Source organism: Halteromyces radiatus, assembly GCF_025201355.1.
Source record: "Halteromyces radiatus strain CBS 162.75 chromosome Unknown BX664scaffold_3, whole genome shotgun sequence".
In the NCBI taxonomy this organism is placed as follows: domain Eukaryota; kingdom Fungi; phylum Mucoromycota; class Mucoromycetes; order Mucorales; family Cunninghamellaceae; genus Halteromyces; species Halteromyces radiatus.
This window is the reverse complement of record NW_026251689.1, coordinates 116,835-133,412: the sequence shown is the minus strand read 5'-3', so window position 1 is coordinate 133,412 and position 16,578 is coordinate 116,835. Positions and strand designations below refer to the sequence as shown.

General features: G+C 32.6%; 5 protein-coding genes and 2 non-coding genes across 7 annotated transcripts; 4 read left to right on the top strand and 3 right to left on the bottom strand.

Annotated features, from left to right (window-relative positions):
• Positions 1 to 1,091: 1,091 nt before the first annotated feature.
• Positions 1,092 to 2,198, top strand: BX664DRAFT_261503 (uncharacterized protein; the record flags this gene model as incomplete). Its single annotated transcript, XM_051540683.1, has 2 exons — positions 1,092 to 1,487; positions 1,842 to 2,198. Coding segments are annotated over 2 exons (753 nt in total), but the record flags the coding sequence as incomplete, so codon positions are not given.
• A 416-nt stretch (positions 2,199 to 2,614) lies between these two features.
• On the bottom strand, positions 2,615 to 4,536 carry BX664DRAFT_88744 (uncharacterized protein). The gene is made up of 9 exons (XM_051549780.1): positions 4,402 to 4,536; positions 4,156 to 4,304; positions 3,988 to 4,083; positions 3,843 to 3,920; positions 3,631 to 3,784; positions 3,464 to 3,573; positions 3,079 to 3,351; positions 2,921 to 2,980; positions 2,615 to 2,848 (listed from the first exon to the last, which is right to left on the bottom strand). Exons 1-9 carry the CDS (start codon positions 4,501 to 4,503, stop codon positions 2,722 to 2,724), a joined length of 1,149 nt encoding a protein of 382 aa, XP_051400951.1. The 5' UTR covers positions 4,504 to 4,536; the 3' UTR covers positions 2,615 to 2,721.
• A 119-nt stretch (positions 4,537 to 4,655) lies between these two features.
• BX664DRAFT_327418 (uncharacterized protein) lies at positions 4,656 to 6,508 on the top strand. The gene is made up of 5 exons (XM_051544407.1): positions 4,656 to 4,819; positions 4,911 to 4,925; positions 5,025 to 5,046; positions 5,150 to 5,606; positions 5,718 to 6,508. The coding sequence occupies exons 1-5, from the start codon at positions 4,704 to 4,706 to the stop codon at positions 6,353 to 6,355; spliced, it is 1,248 nt and encodes a 415-aa protein (XP_051400950.1). The 5' UTR covers positions 4,656 to 4,703; the 3' UTR covers positions 6,356 to 6,508.
• A 479-nt stretch (positions 6,509 to 6,987) lies between these two features.
• Positions 6,988 to 8,405, bottom strand: BX664DRAFT_261465 (uncharacterized protein; the record flags this gene model as incomplete). Its single annotated transcript, XM_051540680.1, has 5 exons — positions 6,988 to 7,286; positions 7,372 to 7,484; positions 7,557 to 7,695; positions 7,757 to 8,053; positions 8,126 to 8,405. The coding sequence occupies 5 exons, from the start codon at positions 8,403 to 8,405 to the stop codon at positions 6,988 to 6,990; spliced, it is 1,128 nt and encodes a 375-aa protein (XP_051400949.1).
• A 1,000-nt stretch (positions 8,406 to 9,405) lies between these two features.
• Positions 9,406 to 13,288, top strand: BX664DRAFT_327414 (trypsin-like cysteine/serine peptidase domain-containing protein). The gene is made up of 10 exons (XM_051544406.1): positions 9,406 to 9,742; positions 9,804 to 9,981; positions 10,048 to 10,140; positions 10,213 to 10,323; positions 10,417 to 10,617; positions 10,694 to 10,996; positions 11,070 to 11,185; positions 11,250 to 11,785; positions 11,874 to 12,080; positions 12,194 to 13,288. The coding sequence occupies exons 1-10, from the start codon at positions 9,457 to 9,459 to the stop codon at positions 13,130 to 13,132; spliced, it is 2,970 nt and encodes a 989-aa protein (XP_051400948.1). The 5' UTR covers positions 9,406 to 9,456; the 3' UTR covers positions 13,133 to 13,288.
• Positions 13,289 to 15,331: 2,043 nt separating this feature from the next.
• BX664DRAFT_t39 lies at positions 15,332 to 15,402 on the bottom strand. Its single transcript has one exon. It is a non-coding gene; the product is annotated as a tRNA-Gly (tRNA).
• A 104-nt stretch (positions 15,403 to 15,506) lies between these two features.
• BX664DRAFT_t64 lies at positions 15,507 to 15,578 on the top strand. Its single transcript has one exon. It is a non-coding gene; the product is annotated as a tRNA-Pro (tRNA).
• The last annotated feature ends 1,000 nt before the right edge of the window (positions 15,579 to 16,578 follow it).

The window sequence follows — 16,578 nt, the reverse complement described above, 5'->3', positions numbered from 1 at the left end:
AAATTAAATAATGAATTCTGATAAACCTAAGAAGATGAAACCTATTCTTTACATGAATGGATTAATTCTATATACTCTCAATTTCTCTTTTTATCTAAATAGATTATACAAATCATCATGATATTAAGATCAAATAGTGATGATCCTGGACTAGCTTGGCAGCCAAGAAAGAACAAAAGGATAAATCAACTTCCGTTTCGGGGAAGAGTGGGTGATGTTTTTTAGCCTTCTGATGTGTGAGGAGAGCATGATGACTCATCAGCCAATCCCGACACGTTGTCATGCAAAAAAGAGTTGGCAAAAATGTAAAATTCCACGTCAGCATTCATTTGTCTGATCCTCACCACATGACAAAAATGGCTAAGAACAATAAGCGATCAATTTTTTTTTTTTTTTTACACAGGACACATACGCAATACTTTTACTATCTTTGATGAAGGCTGACTCATCAAAAGTTTCAATCTACTATCCTTTTTTTTTTTGACCAATGGATAATTGTCACTTTTTTAATTTCTGCTGTTTTTAAACTTTTTTTTTTTGCTTCCTTTTCCTTCCATTATTTTCTTTTGTGGAAACTAAATTTGGATTGGTGATTCCTTACGGAGATGAAAAACGACAAGGATGGTTGCCATGGCAACGGATCCAACTAACTTTTTTGACTCATTGTCAATGGTGTAACAGGATTTTTTGAATGACCGCTTTTGTATATAAAGAGGAGCTAAATTTTTTTGGATCTTTCTCCCTTTCTTTTCATTTTACTTTACTTTTTTTTTTTTTTATTATCATACAAATTTACATTAATTCATATATCAATGACCGCTTATAACACTTCACAGAGCTCCTCTTTATACTCCTGGTTAGATGATCTGTCTTTACACCGAAAAGGTAAAAAAAAAAAAAAAAAAAAGAGAAATGAAAATCATCCATCCATCTTCTAGCAGGAAAAGACGAAAAAGGAAAGTGAGAAACTAAACATTCTTTTTTTTTTTTTTTTGTATATAGAAGTATCAAAGGAATTTAACTACGGCGAAACTATCAAAAACAATACATATGCTATACCTTACACTGGTGTCGATACTGTTTCAACACCTTTTGTTGCAAACAATTCACCCAACATCTCTACACCTTTTTTGGAATCTAGTGTTGACGAAGCTTTATCGCCAGCTTGCTTTTCACCTTATCAAACTTCGCCTTTTATGACACAACAACAACATATTTCTTATCATCCTTCTACTACAGATGTTGCTGTTGGTCAATACATTGATCAAAATGATAGAACCGTTGTGAAAAGTGAACCTGTTTTTACTGGAGATCCTATGGAACTACTTATTGACAAATCGAAGGCATCTACTACAAGTCCCTCACCAACTGATAACATCACCACTCCACTTTTTGTTCCTATCGGATCAACTGGCAGCAATGAAAATGAATTTCTACATCATCATCATCAACAACAACAACAACAACAACAGCAACAACAAATGAATGTCTTTACCCCAAATAGTCATCGTTATCATTTGGATCATGAATCTTTGGATTGTCTATGCTACAAGGATACTGATGTATTATTATTCCAAGCACTTGAAGGAATCATCGATACTACTTCATCCTATCAACATCAGCAACAAAAACAGCAATCTGTACAAGAGCAACAATACCATCATATCAATCAACTTGATCAATCAAAGGAGATCCCACCATCGGATGATGAACAGCAACCATCAGGTAGACAATATTCTTCTACAACTGTTACAAATGAAACATCAACCAACACAGCAAACAAAGTATCTTCAACAAAGGTGCCAGTAAACAATAACAACAATAATAAACGCCGACGAAAGAATAGTGATGCAAGTTTCCATTCAACCGATAGCGAATCTGATCATAAGAAACGACGCAGCACCAAAACAACTCGAGTGAATCAAAATGAAAAACGATATGGATGTCCTATTTGTCGACGCAAATTCTCAAGACGATACAACCTCAATACTCATATTCGAACTCACAACGCTAATCGCATCAAGGAATTTGCCTGTGATATATGTGGCACTGCTTTCGATCGAAAACATGATCGTGATCGTCATTTGGGCTCAGTTCACTATGGAAATCGTTCTTATTCTTGCAATCATTGTAGTGCCACCTTCTGCCGCAGAGATGCCTTGGCCCGTCACACTGTCAAATCTCATTCTGACTCATAATACATTTGTAACTCTTGGCTTATATTGTTGGTTTTCCTCTATCTTTCTGGCTTTTTGACTCCCAAGAAAAAAAAAAATACCAAGCATTTCCTTTTTTGGTCTCTTTTTTTCCTTTTACCATTTGATGTTTCCATGATTTAGTTTAGTTTTACTAGTATGACATTACTCTTCTTTTTTTTTTTTTTCCTTTTTATCATCATTCATCATTATTATTCATTATTATTCATTTATCATTCATCATCACCTTCATTGTTATTATTATTATGATATGTTACTTACCTATTCCCCTCTCTTCATGCTTCGTACCTTTTTATCATTTGTCTTTATATATATTTTATATACATCCCTATAGTATACATATTAACTCTATTGGTTTTTATCCTTTTATGACTCTGTAAATAAAATATAAACTATTCAAACCATACAAAAAGAGAAGAAAAAAAAAAGACAGTAAAGCAGTTTTTATTGATCGCGTAAAAAAAAAAAAAAAAAATGTTTTGATGTACTTCTTTCTAATATATTCCTATTCATAACGTTGAACTACTACACTATTCAATAACCCAGCTTCCTTTAGTGATTGTCCTTCATCGGCTAATGATTTGACAGGGAATGTTGTTTGAAGAATATATGATCGTTGATTAGGACGTTGACTAACAGGAAATGAAAAAAAAACATCTAGTCATCTATCATATATAATCACCTTATTTTCTTCTTTTTCTTACCTATCAATGTATCGTCGAATGTCTCCTATAGTATGAGTATGATTGAATTTTGCCACAAGTCTATGAAAATCAATAAAAAGTTTCGTGTTTGAGAGTGAATAAATAGGAAGTATCCTTTGCATGCCAAGATTCTCTTATTTTTTTTTTCTTTCAATTACCTAGATCCATCGCCAAGACGAATTTGTACTGATGTGATTGGCAAATTAGCATCAATTTCAGGAGCGGCTGCAGTAGTAGCCGCAGCAGGAGCTGTAGTATTGGAGGAGATTGATGGTGAAGATGGGGCAGGACTACCAAGTCGATTACCAGTACCTTCAAATGGTTTAGGAGGAGCTTTAGGAGGAGGAACATAGTCTTCATCTTGCCGTCTTGCTACTCTGACATCCACAGGTTGACCATGCTTTACATTTAATAAAGATAATGGTGCACGACTATTTGTAGAAGCAAAACAAAAACAAAAAAAAAAAAAAAAAGGTTGTTATGTCATTTATCTCATCATCTTTTATAGTTGTTTCTTTTTATTATTATTATTTTCTTACTTACCCACTATTGATTGAGCTTAACATGGCTGAATTTGCAGGATCATCATATCGTAAAAGTGGTCCATCATCAACACTAAATCCATTTCTCCAAAAGGTCAAATATCGAACTACCTAATTATAATACAATATTAATCCAACTATATAACTTCACTTATTTCATTTTCATACCGATGGTAAGGATTCTTCACTTGATTCCGCAGGATTTTCACTATTCACCATGACTGAAGGTTCATCTTCACTGCCCAATGTGTAACCTGATCCTGTAAAATAAGTTGGTTTTGATGCCTTGTCAGAGCTTGATTCTTCAGGAGCTGGACCCCCACTAAATATATATAAGTCAATACACTCATTGCCCTTCTTTTTGATATATAATTACTTACGCTGCTGCTTTTTTCAAGATTTCATCCACAAGATTGCTGTTTTTGCCACGTTTGGTAGGATCTTGTACAAGCATACCACTATATCATAATAAATGGAGAGTATAAGTTTTCTAAAAAAAAAAAAATCATACATATATTCACATACGATTTTTCACCACCAGCAAAAAAGTTTTGAGGTTCGTCATCGTCTTCATCTCTAGCTTGAGAAGTCGCAACATCGTTCAGAGTTCGTATATTTGATCTATTTCCATAAATTAGTAACATATTCAGCTTGGTCATACGTTGTATTTATGCTTGTATATTATACACCTACGATTTGGTTGACCTTGACGCGTTGGTTGACCGCTTCGCAGGAATGGCTGAAGATGATGGTATAGCACTACTTTCTAGACTTGAAGAGGCAGCAGGAGTAGAAGGTCCAGAACTTTCATTGCTGTTATCATAATACTGAGTAAGTGCCATCTATAGGAAAGAAGAAAAGGCGATTAAAAAAAAAAAAGGTATAAACCCAAATGAATTTTTATTTTTATTTTTATTTTTTATTTTCTTTTTATATTACTTCAATATCCCCATTAGCCATTTCTACAAAGAACTTTGCTTGTTCCTTACTAACACCAGTCATGGCAATAAACTGGTTAATGGATTCGTTATGATCAGACATGTTAGAATGAAGAGAAACAACAAAGAAACAAAGCTGTGCAGGAAAAAAAATAAAAAATAAAAAAAAAGCACCACGTAATATGGTTGTATTCCAATCTCCGCTTTCGAATCCTCCAATTTTTTTTCCCTTTTCTTTTTCCTTTTTTTCCCTCTTCCCGTTTGTTTGGCTATGCAACCTTGTTTTATCACAGTGTTAAACGAATGTCACGGAAAAAAGACCGTATCTTCTTTAGGACACCAAGTCCTGGCCTTCGACAACTAGATGAACCATCATCACCTCCACCTACTCCTCGTGTATCAAGAACACGACCCATCAAGTAAGTAGAAATCAATGAATGTGAGTGTTGAACTCTTTTAACCTTTTTTTTTTTTTTTTTTTTTTTTTTTTTTACTATTACTTGCTTGAAGATTGTCCTCAAAAAAGTAAGAACTTGATCCTGCCATTCTCGTTACATCATTTCGTTATACCTCAACTCATTCTACTTTACTTCTTTTTGTTTGACCTTTTTTTTTTTATAACAGTTGTCCTTCCAGCTTTAGAGAGGTGATAATTATTTGAAAACTTTTTTTTTTAATTTTTACTAACTCTTTTATTTTTTTTATTTTTATTTTATTTTTTTTTTTTTTCTTTTGTTTCATATATGCAGCGACTAGCATCCACCACATCGACCAATTCACCAACCGCTCACTCATCGTCTTCAATCACACCTATATTTCAACGTCAATCATCTGGATCATCACAAGGTTCTTCATCACCATCATCAACATCTTCATCTCCATTATCAGCAGCATCATCATCTTCATCAACGTCATCATCACCATCAAGGCTTACTTATTCTGCATATTTGTATCATCTTTATGACAACCCAGGCGGTAATAGGACAACGTCAACTCAGCAATCGAATGAACTTTATGCACTTGAACCATCTGCTTCACAACAACAAGAACAAGCATTTTCAGCATGGGAGATTCTTACATCCACAGATATATCAGAGACATCCTCACAAACATCATCATCACATACAACAATTCCATCTCGAACTGAACGATCTACAGCTCTCAATCCACGTCAACCAAGAAACAAGATATCTTTGGAACAGAAACGTAAGCGGTTACTCTATGATGAAACACACACACACGCACATACGCACACAGATATATTTATATTGAAGTCAACTTTTTTTTTTTTTTTTTTTTTTTTTTTTTACCATCTAGAACGATCAAAACCAGCAGGACGTCATACTCAATCATCATCAAGACGTTTATCAGAAAAACGTGTACCCAGTCCAATGTTCAGTAGAATCAAAAGCACAACATCAGTAGGATCAGATACCAGTGAAGAGGAATTGGAACCTGAAACGAAAACACGACAACCATGGATGAACCGATTACGACCAAGACGCAATACCAGCAGTAGCAATAGCAACAGCAAAAACACAACGTCTGGTATACTCGCCACTCGTTCAAGGACATATGTTCGACCACCAACTATTTATGGTTATCAGTACAACAGACAAAAGAGGATCAACGGTCGTGCATCATTATCTTCCCTCGACAAAAACAAAAAATCCAGCAATACCAGTAATAAGAGCAACAACAGCAATAACAACAATAACAATAACGGGAATAACAATAACAAAAAAACAAAGTCTCTCCTTGTAAAAAAGAAACAGCCAGCCATGCGATTACGACATACTGGAAAACATCGACATTCCCCAATAGCAACTACATCAACACCTCCAGCTTCACGGCAAGAAACATCATCGGTTCCCATACGTCGATCATCAAGGGCTAAGAAACCAAGGACGAATCCAATGGATGGAAAACGCTTAGGCAATCCAAAATTATATTAGTGTAGTCTTACTTGTTTTCTTTTTTTTATTGTTTTTATATATCCATCTTACTTAAAATAAAGATCATTTGTGTACTTGCTGTTGTTAGTCTTTTTATTAGTATTGTCATTTCATTTTATAATAAATCTATATTTTTTCTTCTCTTGATGATCATCAGACGTCTTTTTTTTTTTTTTGATAAAAAGAAAGAACGACTCTGACATATCTGTATAGGAAATGATCAGATGTGTAAGAAGGGATAGATGTGGTTCGATGATCAAATTTGACTTCAATCCTAATGACTATCTTAAAAAGTAACCAAGGAAGAACTCCATTGACAACGATAGCACATGATTTATTTTGATTTATATTGTCATAATAATATCTGAATAGCAAGTTTTACATAGGAAATAGAATGGATTAATAAGGAAGCGATCGATAACAGCAGGATGATATATATGTATATATTAGACTTTATTGAAAGAACTATAAAGAGCATCAGGGTAATATTAGGTATAATATGAACAAAGAAGAAAAAGAAATAATAGCTAATAAAGTGTATACCAAAAAAAAAAAAAAAAAAATGACTATATACTACAATATGATGAGTGAATGGAGGAGAAGTGGGAGAGAAAGAAAACTAAAATAGTTTTTCATACAAGACATTGCCAATAATTTTGATGAGCTAGTTTAACCTTCTTGATAGTTTCAATGGCATCATCCGAAGGAACACCAATGGTTGACAATGGAAGAGGAGGTTCACCAATAAGTACAGACATACAAGCAGCAGCAGCAACGGAAGTAGCTGACAAGTTATATCCACCCTCTAAAGCCATCACTAATCGTCCATTAGCCAACGATTTCAACAGATGCGTCATGTTGCTATAAGCAGCCGGTGTCAAATTGCATAATCCGATATGATCTCCATCAGCAGCATCGAATCCAGCCGATACTATTATTGATAATATAATAATAATAAAAAAAAAAATAAAGTGTTATTATTTCTTTCATATCCTTTTTCTACAAAGTTCTCTTACCAATCACTAAATCAGGATCAAATTCGTACCCAATAGGCAGAACTATTTGATGAAAAGCATACAAGTAATCAGCATCCATCATACCACTACGAGACCATCCTATATTCACAGATCTATAAAGTATGATGGTTAGTATCAGTTACAAAAAGAAAAATTTTAAAAAATCGTATTAATAATGGACTTACCTTCCTTTTGCTGGATCATTGCCAACATTGTTGATAGCACCATTATCATCACAAGGATAAAAATCACCATCCTCATAACGATGTAATGATAAATATAGAACGTTTGGATCGTTGGCAAAGATTTCATATGTTCCGTTACCTACAAAAAAAAAAAATGAGCCTATCTGAAGAAGAGTTTTGTTTTCTTGATGATCACTAACCGAAATGGACATCCCAATCCACAATCATGATCCTTTTTGATCCTAGGTGTTGTAAACAGTATTTCGTAGCGATAGCAACATTGTTGATAAAGCAAAATCCCATGGATTCATCTGGTTCAGCATGATGACCAGGTGGTCGTACAATAGCAAATCCATTCTTAACTTGATTTTTCAGAACAGCTTTGCATATTTCGATAACACCTCCAGCAGCATATAGACAGGCTTCATAACTATGACCATTTACATAAATCGAGTCATTCGCTTCCTCCATTTCCAATAATTCCTTTCGTGTCATTTCTATTAGAAAAACATATATGAGTCAATATTTAAGTTATACACCTTTTTTTTTTTTTTTTTTTTTTTTTTTACCTTTTGTAGCTTTCAATGTTTGTAAAAGCCGACTACTGTGAACCGCAAGTATATCATCATCAGTAGCTTTTTGTATCGGAATTCGTTCACATTGTTGTAGTAGATGATCATTCATCATTTCATGATATATATACAATAAACGTCGAGGATCTTCGGGATGATGTTCATAGGAATGGAGAGTTGAATGATAGGACATAAAGATATCATAAACATAACCCGTAAGAAGGACATGCCGGAAGCCGTTGAGCTTTGGTTTATCGTACAGAGATCGTTTTGTCATTCGTCGAGAAGCTTCAACATCGAAAAATGGTGTTCGAGATCGTTTATTCGGTGGGACAGATGATTTTCGTATAGGTGACAGCGAACCTGTTGGCTTTTGAATACGTTTTTTTCTAGTTGGACTTTCTGTTGGTATAGACATTGTTGAAGGCGATCGTGATGTTGAATGTGAAGATGGTATTGATGAATCTGTCGACAATTGATATCCCGATGATGAGTCTTCCTTATTTATTTGCTTTTTAGTATGATGTCTAGGTTCCAGGTCGCTTTGAGACATTGTTGGAGATTGTTGATCGTCTTGCATTATATTGTAACTTGAAGAAGTACGAGAAGACTGTGCTGTTAACATATTGCTGTTTGGTATGGCAATTGGGTCCTGTTGTTCGTTTCGATGATTAGATTGAATATCTTGAGTGTCTGCAGTATTTGTTGCCATATCGGTTTCATCGTTTTCATAAATAAGTATAGGACAGTGGGAATGCCCAGTAGTATGACTACTATCCTCTTCTTCTTCTTTCCTGACAGGAGAATGGTTTGTCTTGTTTCCAATATAGTTTCCATTGCTATATTTTTGATCAAAAGCGGGATGTATTTGTTGTTGTATTTCGATTTCCTCATCGACATCGTATACTATATTGGTTGGTGATATCGCGTCGCTGCTGTTATCTGGTCTAGTCGGTGAATCGGCGGTATATAAAGTAGTCAAAGTTGCCTTTGTCGTTTGATTATGTGATACAGGAGGTGTAGTTTGAATATTTATATCAAAAGACTGACCATCTGATTCTAATTCATCAGTCTCAGAAGCTTCAGTAGATGAAGGGATTTCCATATTCTATATAACAGGTAAAAAAAAGAAGAAAAAGAAATAAAAGTTGTGGGTGTGCAAAATACCCTCAAGCCACTTTTGGTATTTCTAAATCAATTTCAGCCGCCGCGTTGGAAACAGTAAAATTTGGATTTTCTGTTCTTCGTCTCTTTTTTTCTTCTGTCTTAATTTTTTTTTTTTTTTTTTAACTTAACGTCGACTTTTTTTTTTCTTTTTTATATACATAATGGCCAATCTCACTCCTGAAAGACCAGATCATATACTTCCAAAAGATCACAACTTTGAAGGCGGTGATTCCCCTGCTTCAACACCTATTTCACATGCTGCGAAACGAAGAAAAGTAGATAACACTAACCTCGGTAATCCAATGATCAATGGTACGACAGACCTTCCTGCAACTATTGTTGATGCATCTCCTACCAATCCATCCAAATGGCAAGATACCATCGAGTCCATTGTCAAAGCAATTGTATCTATTCGTTTTAGTCAAGTGGCTGCTTTTGATACTGAAGGTAAATAATCCAATAATAAAATGAAACAACAAGAAACTTATGTTCTTTTGATTCTATTTAGGTCCTGATACATCAGAAGCTTCAGGTTTTATTGTCGATGCAAAGAACGGTATTATTTTGACAAATCGTCATGTTGCGTGTGCTGGTCCTTTTGTTGGTGAAGCTATTTGTCATGATCACGAAGAAGTTGATGTTTATCCTATTTATCGCGATCCTATTCATGACTTTGGGTTTTTAAAGCAAGTAGAAAAAAAAATTCATTATTTTAATATATGATATTCCCCTTTACTAACTTTATATTATAGATTTGATCCAAGCAAGATAAAATATATGCCTGTTACGCAAGTGGAACTACGTCCAGAACTTGCCAAAGTGGGTCTTGATATTCGTGTTGTTGGGTAAATATGTCAATATTAAAATTAAAATTTTAAGTAAATGGATGCTCACTTTTTTAATATTTATTTACATAGTAATGACGCTGGAGAAAAACTTAGTATTTTGGCAGGTTCTATTTCTCGATTGGATCGCAATACTCCAGATTATGGTGATTTGACATACAACGATTTCAATACATTTTATCTGTAAGTATCATAGAATGTAAGTTGGGGGAATAATATGAGTAAACTATTTATATTTACTTGTTTTTCTTTTTTTTTTAAAAAAAAAAAAAATAGACAAGCAGCGTCAAGTACTAGTGGTGGTAGTTCTGGATCTCCTGTCATTGATATTGATGGAAATGCCGTAGCATTACAAGCTGGTGGTCACACAAAGGCAGCAACGGATTTCTTTTTACCATTGGATCGAATCAAACGAGCTCTTCAATTTGTACAAAAAGGTTTACCCGTACCTCGAGGTGACATTCAAACTCAACTTGTGTAAGTAGTAATAAGATACTTTTGTTGTTCGAATGTGGATTTATACAACGGTTTAATTATTTATTTATTTGCATAGATATCGACCTTATGATGAAGCAAGACGACTTGGATTACGTCCCGAAACGGAAGAACATTTACGAAGCATATTTAAGGAAGAAATCGGTCTTTTAGTTGTGGAAGCTGTCTTACCTGGTGGTCCTGCTTATGGAAAACTAGAAGAAGGAGATATATTGTTAACTATGGATGATGAATACATTACTACTTTTGTACCATTTGAAGCAAAATTGGATTCTCATGTGAATAAAGATATTCGTATTGGTATTGAACGTGGTGGGAAACGACTGGATTATACTATCAAGGTTGGCGACCTTCACGCAATGTAAGTAGTTACCATCATATGTTTATCTCAATTATTCATCACCTTTTTTTTCCTTTTTTTTTTTGGATTGTAGTACTCCTGATAGATATGTAGAAATTGGTGGATCCAAGTTAAACGAAGTGTCCTATCAATTAGCTCGTGTGTATTGTGTACCATGTAGTGGTGTCTATGTTTGTGAACCCAGTGGAAGTAAGAAAAAAAATAAGCATATATATATATATATATAATAACTTATTATGATTGTTCTTACTAGTGTTTAGATTGGATGGACCTGACAATGGATGGATTATCAAATCTGTGGATGACAAACCAACTCCTAATTTAGATACGTTTATTCAAGTGATGAAGGGAATTCCTGATCGTGCTCGTGTACCTGTAGTATATTATTCTATTACTGATGTTCATACCATCATGATGTCTGTGGTTCAAGTCGAAAGACATTGGTCATCCTTCCGTCTTGCTGTACGTAATGATCAAACTGGATTATGGGATTTTACAGATCTTGGTGAACCTTTACCTCCTAGACCTTTTGTACCAAGTACCAAAAAGTATGTTGAATTGGATGCAAGTATGGGTCCTTCCAAAGATCTCATTCGTTGTTTGGTCAAGGTAAACTTTTACATGCCTTGTCGTATGGATGGATTCCCTCGTAGTAGAAAACAAGGTACTGGTGTCATTCTTGATGCTAAACGTGGTTTGGTGATTGTCGGTCGAAATTTGGTGCCAACGAGTATGGGTGATCTGATTCTTACTTTTGCCGAATCTATCGTGATTCCTGCCAAAGTGTTGGTATGTATTTTAATATCAATACATTTATTCCATCTTCATCTAACTAACTCTTTCTTTTTTTTTTTCTACCATTATGATAATTTTCTAGTTTTTACATCCCACTCAAAACTATGCTATAACACAATATGATCCTACACTGATTGGTGATACAAACGTTCTTAGTGCTCCTCTCTCTGATGAACCGTTACTTCAAGGTCGTAAAGTTACTTTGGTAGCTCACAATAGAAATCAAAGGCCAGTATGTCTGTCAACTGCTGTGACAGATGTTACTTGTGTGACGATTCCTCATAGTGGTGTAAGTACTTGATTTAATTATATTTAATCTTCTTAACAAAAGAATCATCATCGATATTATACAGTATTATATTCATTCATCTTTCTTTTTTTTTTTTTTATTTGATTCAATAGACACCAAGATTCCGTGCTATCAATATGGATGCAATTACTCTTGATACACCACTTGCTTTACAATGTTCATCTGGTTTATTGGCAGATCCCAATGGTTATGTACAAGGATTTTGGTTTAGTTTCTTGGGTGATCGTAATGGAAATGGAAATGATAATGAATACCATCTTGGATTGGATGTGGCTGCTATTAAACCTGTACTGGAACGATTTCAAAAACAAGAAGAAAACTGCTCTTTACGAATGTTAAATGCTGAACTTGTACCTGTACAAATGGCTCAGGCAACTGCAATGGGATTGTCAAATGAATGGATCAAGAAAGTAGAAGAAGCCAATACATCTAAACATCAACTTTTTATGGTGATTCGTACGGAAGCAGGAACGGAAAGTGCCAAAGTATTAGAGGAACTGGATCTGATTCTAACCATCAATGGCAATGTCGTAACAAGGATACAAGAAACGGATGTACAATATGAATCGGATGAATTGGAAATGACAATTTTACGACAAAAGAAAGAAATGACAGTCAAGGTCAAGACAACATTGGAATCAGGTGAAGGTACTAATCGTGTGGTATTTTGGGCCGGTGCAGCACTTCATGAACCTCACAAGGCAGTATTACAACAAAGCAAAACTCTTCCCTCACGTATCTATATCTCAGCAAGAGCAAAAGGATCACCAGCATATATGTATGGGTTGGTACCTACTATGTGGATCACACATATCAACTCTGTCAAGGTGGAAACGTTGGATGATCTGATTGATGCAGTCAAACATACTTTGGACAATACTTATGTACGAGTTCGATGTGTTACTTTTGATAATGTACCTGTGATGCTTTCTGTCAAGATGGTATATCATTATTTCCCTCTAGTAGACATGGTAAAAGATCGTCACTCTGAATGTGGATGGTCTAAGCGTGAAATTCAATTGAATCAGTAGTTTGTTGTGGTTTATTTAGTTTAGTATCATCTTTTTGTTTTTATTTATATATATATATTCGTACTCAAATAGATATTGTCTTCTAGTTTAGATAGATGTATTTTCTAGAAAAAATAATAAAAAATAAAAAATAAAAAAAAAAAAGTTCCAAAATGATCTATTAATTATTCTTGTCTCAAAATATGTTCATTTATAATGGATGATTTTAAATGAACAAATAAAAATAAAATGGACAAGATGATTACTCTTTTGTCTTTACTATCATAGCATCAATAGTCATAAACGAGAGCGAGAACAAAAGTGACACATACATACAAAAACAGAATCTTTTATTTCTAATATAAATTGTCATCAAATAATATTATTCTATCTAATCATCATTTCCATTTCTAAAATATAGTTCCAATCTATCGAGTTGACATTGTATTTCAATCCAATGATCAATTATATGGTATCAAGGAATACTACTAATATGAAGAAGCAAGTGTATAAAAAAGATATCATTAATGATTGTTGTAACCAGTATCGAAACCATTCTTTCAAGATAATATGTTTCTCTATTCTCTTTTTTTTTTTTTTTTTTTTTTTTTTTTTTTTTTTTTTTTTTTTTTTTTTTTTTTTTTTTTTTTTTTTTTTTTTTTTTTTTTTTTTTACTTTGTATATAGCCATCAACATTTGCGTCCTTATCAATGAAGTATTCTGTGGTTAGTCATATCACTTTAAAATGTAGTAACTAAAGAGTAGAATCAGTGAGTAATCTAGAGAAAGTAATGAATATATCGAAATGAATAAAGTGATATCAAATTATAATTCAACTATTGAAAAAAAAAAAAAAAAGATATACCACTAGTTGTTGATATTTTTCCACATAAAAGAGTATCCTTGCTGTTATCGTTTTTTTTTTTTTTTTCCCTAAACAAAATAGAAAATAAAAATAAAAGAAGTAAGGTGAATATCATATTCCTAATACAAATAATTTTATCTTCTCTTCCAATATATACATTGCTTATCCTTGTAAATGCATTTTTTTTTATCACGTCTCAAGGAAAAATAGAAGAAAAAGAAAGAAAGTAAAAGGAATCCAAACTTTTTTTTTTTTTTTTTTTTAGCGAAGCGTGACACAATGCGAGTTTGGATTTTTAAACAACGTTTCAAGATGAATTTTTTATCCATTTCCATTAGATTATTACTATTATTGTTATTATTATTATTTGATCATCATCATCATCATCATCATCATCATTATCATTATCATCATCTGGTCATATATTTCCATAAAGTCCAAATGAAGAATTGATTATTATTTGAATGACATTGAAAGATCATCAAGAATCCCATTTTATTATCTCAATTTACTATTATATCATAAACATATAAAGAATTCATTCAAAAATCAAAAATATATCAGAACCAAAAAAAAAAAAAAAAAAAAAAAAAAAAAGAGTTTTATTGAATAAAAAGGTGCAGTATAACCAAAAAACGATACTAAAACTAAATTCAATACAACAAACTAAACTAAATTAAACTATGAATCATCTTATCGTATGAATACAGTAACTCTATCTTTTAAGTATCATCCTATTTATTGCATGTACCATCATGTTGTATGTATGAATCTTTCATATTGACACAGACTATCATACAGACGATCGGCTTTACTTGTCTACTCTACTGACCTTAGCTTTCTCCAGAGTTTTACGTATGTTGCCTAATGATATTACTGTAAATTAGAACCGTAATGAATCTTGTTCAAAAAAATAATGAGGGATACTTCACCACTACAATGAAGTGTAATAAAAAAAAAATATATAAGTATATTTATAATATAATACAAAGCGTTATTTTGATACTAATAGAACACTTACAAAGTAAAAATGACTTTTAATGGATTGTGTTAAACATGGTTACATGTTGTTGTCATTTTGAATTTAAAAAGTTGGGTTAATCACAAAAAGGAAAAAAAAATGGGTTTGACCATGTCATACTGATAGGTCAAATAACAATGAATGATAAATAAAAGAATGTTGTTATTATATAAAGTCAAGTCGACAAAATATAATAATGATTATTGTTAGATTGAAAAAAAAAAAAAAAAAAAAAAAAAAAAAAAGGAACGAGTAAAAAGAAAAAAAAAACTTTGCTGCAAAAAAAGAAAGAATATGATTGGCTGAGGTAATTAAGCTTATTGGCTAAAAATTTTGCGCGGTCGGGGAATCGAACCCCGGCCCTTCGCGTGGCAGGCGAAGATTATACCACTTAACCAACCGCGCATTGATTGTTTATTAGACCAAGAAGTATGATATGAATCTAATCATAAAATTCAGACTCAGCCGTTGAGATTTATAATGATGCAAACGGTTTACAAAATATATTTGGCTTCTTGGTTTAGTGGTATAATTCTCGCTTAGGGTGCGAGAGGTCCCGGGTTCGATTCCCGGAGAAGCCCCTTGCTTTTTAATTTTTGACAGTAACGGACTTTAAATATAGCAGCCAATCATCTTTCTTTATCGCCAACAAATGTGATGTTTTGAGGTATTTTCTTTTTTTTATACACGGTCGCAAAACTGTCCACATGACATGCATGATTTCAAACTGCCATAACTTCATGATTATTTGAGATATCAAACTAGTTTTTTTTTTAAATAAAAGATAAAAATTGTACCAATTTTTTATCTTAATAGGTCAAAAGAGGTAAGCATAGTGAATAACAAAGTGATTTTAAAAAAATAAAAAATATGAAAACATTTGGACACTTGAAAAATTTATATCTTTTTTATATCTGTTTGAAAAAAAAAAAAAAAATTAATCATCATATGTATTAAATACCATGTCTACTCTTTGTTGATACATTTGATTAGTTTGTATTGATAATCATGATTAATTCCTATGATGATGATTATATGGTAAATATATCAACAGTCTTTTCTCAGTAGAATAAATTTCAAAGTCCCTTTTTTTTGTTTTTCTTTTTTTTTTTTTTTTTTTTTTTTTTACCTTTCTTTTTCTCTTTGACTTTTTTTTTAATGGTTTTAATTATATACATTAGTGTAGTCGTTAGTTTACATAGTTTTTTTTTTTTTTATTCCATAAAGTTTTATTTTATTTATTACAACTATTTTATTACATGTCAATAGGATCCATCTAAGATGTATTATGAATGTATTCTTTTTATTTTTTTATTATACGCATATGTTATAGGTACGAAATACGCTGATACGACAAGTTTAAATATAATTGTTTCAATATTAATTATTATGACGTTGTTGAATGATAATTACTAGCTTTACTTTTGGTAGAAAAAAAAAAGTAATTTGAAAGAAGTGCAATAAAAAAAAGGATGTAAGCTGATTTGATACAGTAATAACAATAATATGATGAGTGATTTTTTTTTTCTTTGAAATTGATAAAACATAAACAGAATAAAAAAAAAAGTTATATTTTTTTTT

What these genes read in the sequence shown, in the direction of transcription:
- BX664DRAFT_88744 (XM_051549780.1), bottom strand. Translation starts at nt 4,503, where the DNA reads ATGTCTGATCATAACGAATCCATTAACCAGTTTATTGCCATGACTGGT. An exon ending in TTAAGCTCAATCAATAGTGG is followed by an intron (nt 3,352 to 3,463) that starts GTAAGTAAGAAA and finishes TTCTACAAATAG; the next exon opens with TCGTGCACCATTATCTTTAT. An exon ending in CGTCTTGGCGATGGATCTAG is followed by an intron (nt 2,981 to 3,078) that starts GTAATTGAAAGA and finishes TGATTTTCATAG; the next exon opens with ACTTGTGGCAAAATTCAATC.
- BX664DRAFT_327418 (XM_051544407.1), top strand. Translation starts at nt 4,704, where the DNA reads ATGTCACGGAAAAAAGACCGTATCTTCTTTAGGACACCAAGTCCTGGC. An exon ending in GTCCTTCCAGCTTTAGAGAG is followed by an intron (nt 5,047 to 5,149) that starts GTGATAATTATT and finishes TCATATATGCAG; the next exon opens with CGACTAGCATCCACCACATC. An exon ending in GATATCTTTGGAACAGAAAC is followed by an intron (nt 5,607 to 5,717) that starts GTAAGCGGTTAC and finishes TTTACCATCTAG; the next exon opens with AACGATCAAAACCAGCAGGA.
- BX664DRAFT_327414 (XM_051544406.1), top strand. Translation starts at nt 9,457, where the DNA reads ATGGCCAATCTCACTCCTGAAAGACCAGATCATATACTTCCAAAAGAT. An exon ending in GATTTCAATACATTTTATCT is followed by an intron (nt 10,324 to 10,416) that starts GTAAGTATCATA and finishes AAAAAAAAATAG; the next exon opens with ACAAGCAGCGTCAAGTACTA. An exon ending in TGATTCCTGCCAAAGTGTTG is followed by an intron (nt 11,786 to 11,873) that starts GTATGTATTTTA and finishes ATAATTTTCTAG; the next exon opens with TTTTTACATCCCACTCAAAA.